At 49.8% G+C, this 10,000-nt stretch overlaps 1 protein-coding gene across 1 annotated transcript in view; it reads right to left on the bottom strand.

The window, feature by feature from the left end:
* fras1 (Fraser extracellular matrix complex subunit 1) overlaps nucleotides 1–10,000 on the bottom strand; it is a gene marked incomplete at its 5' end in the record, with an annotated part of 136,242 nt that overhangs the window by 89,755 nt on the left and 36,487 nt on the right. Inside the window, 4 exons of the mRNA XM_080003755.1 lie at nucleotides 5,429–5,596; nucleotides 5,891–6,028; nucleotides 6,179–6,319; nucleotides 8,778–8,921. Of these exons, the coding sequence (XP_079859881.1) occupies nucleotides 5,429–5,596; nucleotides 5,891–6,028; nucleotides 6,179–6,319; nucleotides 8,778–8,921 (591 nt within the window). The remainder of the gene's footprint in view (nucleotides 1–5,428; nucleotides 5,597–5,890; nucleotides 6,029–6,178; nucleotides 6,320–8,777; nucleotides 8,922–10,000) is intronic.

Below are 10,000 nucleotides of genomic sequence, written 5' to 3'. Positions count from 1 at the left end.
GTGATAGTGATGGTGGTGGTGGTGGTGGTGATGGTGGTGGTGATGGTGGTGGTGGTGATGGTTGTGATGGTGATGGTGTGGTGGTGGTGACGGTGGTGGTGGTGGTGGTGGTGATGGTGCTGGTAGTGGTGATGGTAGTGGTGGTGGTGGTGATGGTGGTGGTGATGGTGGTGGTGATGGTGATGGTGATGGTGGTGATGGTGGTGGTGATGGTGATGGTGACGGTGATGGTGGTGATGGTGGTGGTGGTGGTGATGGTGGTGGTGCTAGTGGTGTGGGACTAGGTTGTCGTCTCGGAAGGATTTTCCAAATGAGGTGTTTTCATACTTCCATCCATCCCACATGTAATCAATTTGACCTTTATATTTATATTTATATTTATTATTATTATTATAATTATTATTATTATTATTATTATTATTATTATACAATAACACCTGTATTTTTTTATAACTTTCTGCATTTGGTAGTAAACATGTTGAACTCTCTTTGTAACAACCTATTACATAATGGTTATTACTTATTGCTGGTTTTTATGATCAATATGTAATAATTCAACACATGATGTAATAAAGCAAAACATCTGTTTTGATATAAACCAGGATTCACACAAACACAAACAAAAACACTCTGTAGGAGTATGTAGGAGCTACAACAGTGTTATGGAACACAAACGAGATCCTTAACTCACACGGCACACACACGCATCCATGTGGCCACGGCGACCAACACACACACACACACACACACACACACACACACACACACACACACACACACACACACACACACACACACACTACAAATGGTGGCCAGTGACACACGCTCTGCACTGAACCCGCCTCGGCTTGTCCTTCCTCCAGGGGGCAGCCAAGGGCAGTGTTCAACGGCGCCCGGGACCAGGTACAAGTGTCCATCGCTGGTCAGAGCGTCATGTTGTGCATGGCTTGGGTGGGGGTCCTTACTGATGTTACATGGAGGAAACCCCATGTCTTGGGTGGGGGTCCTTACTGATGTTACATGGAGGAAACCCCATGGCTTGGGTGGGGGTCCTTACTGATGTTACATGGAGGGAACCCCATGGCTTGGGTGGGGGTCCTTACTGATGTTACATGGAGGGAACCCCATGCGAGCACGGGGAGAACATGCAAACTCCACACAGAGAGGCCCCTCATCGGGAGATAACCCGAGCACGGCGCCAACTGCGGCCCAGGCGGGAATGGAACCCGGGACCTTCTTGCTGTGAGGCAGCAGTGAGAGCACCCTCCCAACCCTACACAGTGTTGCCTGGAACACTGTGGTGACATGCACACTATCTGCATGTGTGCAGAGCCCAGGGATGTCCACAGTGGAACGTCCTCCCTCATCCAGCCCATAACCTGTCAATGGTCTGAGGGGCTGTGTGTGTGTGTGTGTGTGTGTGTGTGTGTGTGTGTGTGTGAAAGCTCCTGTTTGTGTGTCTTTATAATGATAATGCAACAGAAATGAGGCCTTTTCATTAGAAACGTGCGTTTCATTATAAATAACTCAAGAGCTGCACCAGGAGGATAATGTCCCTTCAGACGATTGCAATAAAAAAAACAAAAAACTATAAACTATCTCACACAAACACGTGTGTGTGTGTGTGTGTGTGTGTGTGTGTGTGTGTGTGTGTGTGTGTGTGTGTGTACACTTGCTTGTATATCATATTATACTGTAAACGGTGTTGCAGGAGTGCCTGTGACTGTGCAGTGTTGGCTGTCAGTCGCTTTGCGTCTGTAAACCTGTCTGGGCCTGCGACTGTCTCCGGGCACTGTACAGGTGAAAACACATGAAGACCCCCCCATCCGTCTCCTAGACAACAGACACCCCCCCCCCCCTCCCCCCCCACCATGCCACCCACAACTCATACAACAGCCTCCATTGTTCCTCAGTCTTACCAGGACTCTCCAGGGCGACACCTTGTCAGAGACCCGTCCGAGAAACGGCACGTCTGTTAAAACATGGTAATAAATCAGAGTGTTCTATATAATTTCACCTCCCACCAAACACGAGACCAGAACCAAGTGCAAAGTCTAATATTAGAATTTTGATATTTAAATAACATAGTGAACATAATGTGTCCAGTCGTGTCATATTAAGTCATTCATCACACGGAAACTATCACTTTCAGACCACATCACCCAGTAAACGGGGATTCCATCCGTACGGTTTTAGGCGGGACAGTGTGGTTTGAACACCCCGTCCGTGCACCAGCTCCGATTCAACAACTGTGATGTGTGCGATCACAATCTGCCGAAACAACAAGAGTCGGTTCGATCCCGAACGGTAAAGCTTGAGTTCAATAAATGTATGGCACTTAAGCGTGAGCTCATGTAGGCTTTCTTTCCTTTCCGCTCCAAATGGGATGAAAACACTCTTTGTAAGAGACCTGAGGACTTACAGTTTAAGCCGAAAGACAAACCAATTCATACCACACAGACACCCTCGCCAAAACAATCACAGCCTCAACTCTGAGCTTGTGTAGTCCTGATAACAATGGAACAGCGTGTACATAAGAAATAAAGAATGGAAGAGCATCTCTCCACGTCTTCCACCACCTAATTCCCAATCATCGATCCCGGCTTGTCTCCCTCAGGATGATTAACGGCGTTCAATGCAGCTAATAGCTCTTCAGTCCTGAGGCAGTTAAACAAGCGGCTGATGTTTTGGCCTTTTCTGAACTTTCATGCCGTAGCGTGAAATGAAAACAAGTTTGTGGTGGGGAAGGTGAGCAACACTCAGACACACCAAGCACCATTTGCAGGTGTAATCTCACAGAACAGAGTCAGTGTTGACAGTCACTGGGGACTGTTATCCTTCTATTTCAGAAGACCTCCCTTGGTTATGCCATGAATAGATATTAGATACTAGATACTAAACAGACATCTCAAGTTGACATTGCTTCCACGCCCAGCTATTTTTATTTCCCATTGTGGTGTGGGGGTGGTGCGGTTTAAGCAACCACACCTGTCTTGGGTCTCGGTAATTCGGCCCGGGACCAAGGGAGGCTGCACGTCTGTTGCTCGCTAGAGCAATTAACGACATCAGGTAAAACCCCCATCCCCACCCACACAGGAGAGGAGTCCTTGTCATGACATGCTGTCCACCTGCTCGGGGCTTGTGTCATCTTGCCCACTCTCTACAATTAAACTGGTATTTTTTAACATCATTGCCTTTGTCTCTGTGACGGAGAGTCCTGAAGACGCCACTCAGGTGGCAGGCGGATCTGCCACAACGGCGCCGGGAACTGGGACTCTGAGACTCTCCGGCACGGGAAGGGGCCGTCGGAAGACGCACCGGAGCCACCGGCAGGTCAACGGGCGGCCACGGCACCGGCCCTCTCACAACTGGCAGAAGCCACACCCAGGATGTCCAGCGGAGGACCGGGTGAGAAGCAGCCCCAGCAGCCACCACGGGTAACTGCCAGCAGCTAGCCGCTCCAGCCGGCAGCCACTGCAGCCAGGCCCCCCCTCCAAGCAGCCCCCTGCAACAGCCAAGCCCGAGTGCACCTCCACCAGCCAGCACAGCAGCCCTAGACCTCGTGTTCCAGAAGGGAGGAGGGGGTAGTCTGCTTTGTAGCCCCGGGGAAGGGCGCCCACGGACTGTGCTGTTTCAGGGAACCAGGGAACCAGGGAACCAGGGAACCAGGGAACCAGGGAACCAGGTCTCCGGGGAAGTGGACCCTTTCGGTTTGGTTGGACATTTGTTTGTGTAAGGTTTGGGAGTCCTGTTTCAGAGTCCAGTGTTTGATTATGTTCAGGTATGAGAACCTTGGCACCCAACACTTCTCCACGGGAGAAGTGTTGGGTGCCATCTGTTGGGTTTTCCCTCCACTCAGGGCAAAACCCTTTATTTTCGGTAAACAAGCACGCCTAATTTTAATACGTGCTTGTTTACCTCTTCAAGAAAATGTAGTTATGTAATGTATGAACGGGAGAAAATGGCAGTCTTTCTCCGCATGGCAGATCCACAAACTTTCAGCCCACAGGAAAGGGTTAGCCCTGTAATTAGCATCAAGCACTGAGTGGAGCTACAACACAGCTGTGATGTGGCGGTAAACAGACGAGGTGCGAGGCTTCACTTCACCTCCATCACTGTGGGAAGATCCTCAAACTTGTCAACAGCACCGCGACCCGCCGGGCATCAGCCCCCGCAGGCAGATACCCCGTGCTTTCCTGCACGCCAACGCTGCTACTGACTGGAAATGATCGACTGGTCGCACCCGTGTCGCCCCATCCGCCCTAAATATATCCACACTCTTGAGGCTGTCCTCCATCTTTATATGAAAACTCCAAATTCCATTTGGAATCCAAATGGCATTGATATTTCATCATAATATTCCATTATAAGACCTGCTACAGTTGAATTAACTTATATTGTATTATATTATATTATACTGTATTATATCATATGATATATTTATCATATTATATTTCTTTAGAACAGCTACTCACATATATAGAAATAGACTCGATTGTTTTGCATTATCATGATAATTAGTTCCTGGTACAGTGCAAGTCAGAATATCAGACTGTTTGACTTTTTAGAGCCGTTTTCTGACGTTTCCTCTGACAGTGGACATAGACATTTAGTGACATCTGGAGGTGAGTTTTCTGCAGAGGTTGTGTTGGCCGCTCAGAAAGCCGCTACTCACACGGGATTAGCATTCCCCAGGGACCTGGTGTGATTTGGGAATCAACCCCCTACGCCTGCGGTATGTGAGGTGCATTCCCCAAGGATAAGCAGCGTCTGTAATTCAACTTAACGTCCTGTTTCTAAAGCCCTCCCACTGAAGACGTCACAGAAAAGAGGTGGAATTCATTGGGGAAGAGCAACTACAGCACAATTACAACGGGACCATGAGCCTGTTTTACTTTACCAACTGTGTTCTATACAATGCTATTCTACTCCTCCATTCTATACTCCCTTCATCCCCAGAGGGAAATTGCAGTGTTACGGCAGCATGCGTGAGAACAAATAGGCCATAAAAACAAGTGATAAAAACATATATATAGAAATAAAAATAAACATTTATGACAAACCAATAGATGTGCCCAGGCCCAAACAGGAGGAAAGGAGGATTTAAACGGTTTTGCCTCAATCTGTGAAATGTGTTTGTTGTTGCTGCTTTGCAGGGGAAGTTCCCTTTCACAAGCAAATGGCCCCGGGCGGCTCTGGGAGACGAGGGTGTGATGTCTCCCACTCCGGCAATTAGCAAATTAGCCCCGAAAACCCAAAACTCACCTTCGCAATTAGTTGCACTCGATTACACACGCAATTGCACATGCACAATTACATGCTCAATTACACGCACACACACACACACACACACACACACACACACACACACACACACACACACACACACACACACACACACACACACACGTGGGCATGCTCTCCGTACCTGCGCACAGGCGCTGCTCATCCAGGTAGAAGCGGGCGGGGCATCCTGGCGTGCACACTCCACGTATGGAGTTACTGGCCTTGGGCAGCAGCACTTCCTCTGGTTTGCGGCAGCTTAAGCAGTCGGAGGCCAGGGGCCCGACGCAGGTGCGGCAGGAGGGGTGGCAGTCTGAGGAGGAAGCACCCACAACCTGACACCAAAGAACCAAGTAAACACAGACTGCGACTTGGACTTCAGAAGGCCCTACCGGACCTTTTTTTCACGGAGATCCTGATCACAAATTTACAGTCAAAATACTGTAGGTGGGGATAGTCATTCGCAAGGAACGTCTCGCAACTGAACGGCACCGATACCTGAAAAACGGGCTCGAGTACAAGGAAAAGAAAAACCCGTTGGCTGCTGCCCTGCCGAAGCTGCCGGACGGCCGACGCCGCGCTGAGGAAAGTTGTGCTGGTCTCTTACTGTGGCAGGAGTCAGCCTGGGGGTAGAGCGCCCCGCCGCAGGACGCCACACACTGGCCCTGGTGGAGCAGCAGCCCCTGGCACTGGGTGCACTGGGTCCCCGCGGGGCCCCAACACGAGGCACAGGAGCCGTGGCAGCCTGAGGGGACGGGGCAGGGTGGGTGGGTGAGGACTAGAAACATTTCTAGACACATAACTATCATACGTATTCTCATTCTCTATATTTGATCGACTTCCACCTGTCCAGAGAAAGCTTCAGTCCAGTCATCGTCCAAGTAGTCTGTCTTACCTCTGCATCTGCCGTGCTTGTCCAGGTAATGCCGGTCCGGGCAGTGGGAAATACATCTCCCATGATGCAGTGCGGTCCCTGGTGGGCAACTCATGCACTTGGGGTTGTCGGGGAAACAGGAGGCGCAGGACGGATCGCAAGCTGAAAGTCACGTCAACAGAAATAAACCGGTTCACTGCCGGCTGGTTGTCCTCATCAACCCCAATGTAGAACATACATGTACTGCATGTTACGGTGGAAATATGGGTGATTCCAGGTCCAGGAAGGGGGGGTCCTGCCGGGGTTTAGCTCTGTCCCTGCACTGAAACATCTGATTTCACTCATAATCAGCGTCTGCACGGTGGACTGGAAATACTGAGGAAACTATGATGATTCAAACTATTCATCAATCGATCCATTCATATATACTGTGCACTCTACTGTATATGTATAGGACATAAGAAAAATGTTCATAGATACAGTATATATACTGTACATATGTAACTTTTTTTAAAATCATTTATTTATTATTTTTATTATTTCATTAATATATAAAATATATAAAATACAAAATATATATAATACATAAATAATGCAATATTTGTAAAATAAAGTAATATCATACAAAACTATGGTAAATGCTTCAAATTACTGTAAATGTCTGTAAAACCTTTTATTCTCTAAAATGGAACAAAAACAGGCAAGCAGGTGTTTTTACATCACCAAACGGATTATACACAAGTATTCACTGTGATAAACAAATCACATTTTCATTTGGTTGTGGTTGTGTCCCCTCTGATTTAGCAGCCTGTGGTCGCTGGGAATCAGAAAGGAGGTGAAAAGGAGGTGAAAGGAGGTGAAAGGAGGTGAAAGGAGGTGAAAGGAGGTAAAAAACATCCCTCACATCCACGGGCAGCCTGTCGTGACGGTGTGATAACAGCACAAAGTTAAAGAACAAGAGGTTGAAGCATCTGAGACAAACAACAAACAGCTTCATTCAAACGTCCTGACACTGGACTCAGCTCCATCCTCCCGTCACGCCTCATACAGCCAGGCACTAACCCTGGGAGATTGAATATTGAGTCTTAATAATGGGGTTGAAAGCGTCGTGTAAAGCTCGTCATTCTGATGATGTATAACAGGTGAATATATCGACGGCATCATGAGCCATCGTGTCAAGATCTGATGGATCCATATTGAATTGAATTGTGACTCGAGAGTCGTACAAATCAAGTCCAACATTGATCCTGAACCAAAGACGTGAATAACATCAGTGAAAGTTTAAATGTTCTGTTCCCCTGACTGGCTTTGTGTGTGTGTGTGTGTGTGTGTGTGTGTGTGTGTGTGTGTGTAGCTTGACACAGCTATGAGACACTTTAAAACCTGGACACGCCTGAACAGGTCTGTCTTCCCCACTTAACACCAGGTGTGTGTTTCTACAGAGCGCTGGAAGGTCCAAAAAGAAAAAAAATAGACCCCCCCCCCCACACACACACACAACACAACACACAACACAACACAACACACACACACACAACACACACACAACACACACACAACACAACACAACACAACACAACACAACACACACAACACACACACACACAACACACACAACACACACACAACACAACACAACACAACACAATACACACACACAACACACACACAACACACCACACACACAACACAACACACACAACACAACCACACACACACAACACAAAACAACACACACACAACACAACACAACACACAACACAACACACACACAACACACACACAACACAACACAACACAACACAACACAACACACACACACAACACACACACAACACAACACACACACACAACACACACACAACACAACACAACACAACACAACACACCACAACACAACACAACACACACACAACACAACACAACACAACACAACACAACACACACACAACACAACACAACATTTTCAAGTACACACTGACACCGTCGTACAGGTTTGATCTTTGAAGAACCCCGAGTCCGACACCTTCTAAAACACAGCACCACCCCCGCCCCCCTCCACCCTGTACACTGCTCCGCCCACAGGAAGGAGTCAGTGACGCCGCTAAGTTCAGCGTCTCCTTGAGGGAGGCACGTGCGCTCCCCATGTCTAAGAATAGAAATGATCCATATTCATAGAGGCCTTTATGAAAGCTTTCAAATCCTCATTACAGCCAGATGACTTCTAATGGTCGCTTTTTAATTGTTTGTTTGCAAACTGCACCAAGCGCTGAATTCATCACTTTCATGCCGCTCCGGGAGGACGGCGACGCCCACGGGTGCGGCGAAGCGCTCTCCGCGGGGATGCCAAGCCTTCACCTCCAGTTCAACGCTTACAATACGGCTCCTATTTTTAGCCCGTCGCAAATACTGTTTTCTATTTACCGCGTACGGAGTCAGCAATTAGGCGGTTGCATCTGGGTCGCGAAGCGCTGACTTGACTGTTTTCCGCGGCAGGCCAGAAAACGGGACCAATGAGGCGGTTTGAACGGGCGCCGGCGGTTTTGAGGACGAGGACACGAAGCTGACACGAGGACCGCCCGGGTTGGGGGTTCCCCTCCCTGTCTGGGTTGCACCTTACCGTGGCAGACTCCTTGCTGGCCGTAGTAGCCGGCCCCGCAGCCGGTCACGCACTCCCCGTCCTTGAGCAAGGCAGCTGGGTCAGCACACGACAGACACTCCTGCCGGCCTCGCCCACTGCACCCAGAGCAGGACTCGTGACAATCTGGGAAGAATGAGAGAGTCCGGTTAGTCCAGTTGCGGATGCACCCGCTGGAAATCAAAATGGATCGTTTCATTTGTCTCAGAATTGGGCCTGAGGTCGGGTCAAAGTCAAGGGCCGGTCTTCCAAGGGGCCAACGGGAGTCGGAGCCAATGAGGCTGAAACTTGAGTCGAGAACGACACCGGAGCAGTTAAAGTCAAAATGAAAGCCGAGGGAGGGAGAGGGAGAGAGGGAGAGAGGAGTACAGGGAAATAAGGAGGATCTGGACACAGTGCACGATCAGCAGGACAGCAGCGTGGAGGAGTGACAGGGAGGCATCCTTCCTCTCTCTCTCTCTCTCTCTCTCCCTCTCTCTCTCGTCCCTTCCCCTTCCAACAGCCACAACTACACCTCTTCCCTTCTGTCCCCCCCGTTCCCTTTGTGTCTGCATGGCTGCGAAGGGAGATGGAAAATTTCATTTGCAGAGTGGGCAGCGACGCCGTGTCCTGAATTCCCGACGGGCAGGAGGAGGCGCAGCGAGGTCATCAGAGTGCACCACGCCGCCACCGGAGGAACCGGGAAACGCCGGCCCGAGCCGCGGCCGTCGGGCTTTCCTCGCCGCACCCCCGACTCGTTTGTTTCCTTCTTCCTTTCCCCACCGCCAAAGCCCCCTCAGCGCGGCGGTTTGGGATGCGCTGCGTCAGACGCCGGAACGCCCGGACGAGCAGCTTCACGTCAGGCTGTTTGAGCGGACGGAGGTGGCCCCCAGGCCCCGACCACTGGCCCCTGCATGGAGACGTCCCGGGACATTTGAGAACGGGGACGCAGCGCTCGCCCTCATTGTGTCGCAGCATCGTTCACACAAGCAATGCTGCCAAATGTGGGACACAGCCTCGGGCCGGTCGGGCGTCGTCCCCATCACGCTGACACGCCTGAGAAGGAGCCTCCTTCCTACTTGATGTTGTCCAGTTTTGTCTCCGGGGGCCTTCACCCCGGGGGGCCCAGATATAAGCTCCAAGGACGGAAAATGCCACTGGGTGATATTTTCAAATCCCTTGAATGGCAGTGAGAAGGAAATGCCAAAAGTTTCTCAAAGGCCACT

The sequence above is a fragment of the Zeus faber genome (assembly GCF_960531495.2).
Source record: "Zeus faber genome assembly, chromosome: 7".
Classification (NCBI taxonomy): Eukaryota; Metazoa; Chordata; class Actinopteri; order Zeiformes; family Zeidae; genus Zeus; species Zeus faber.
The sequence above is the reverse complement of the archived record's forward strand: the minus strand, read 5'-3'. Positions and strand labels throughout refer to the sequence as shown.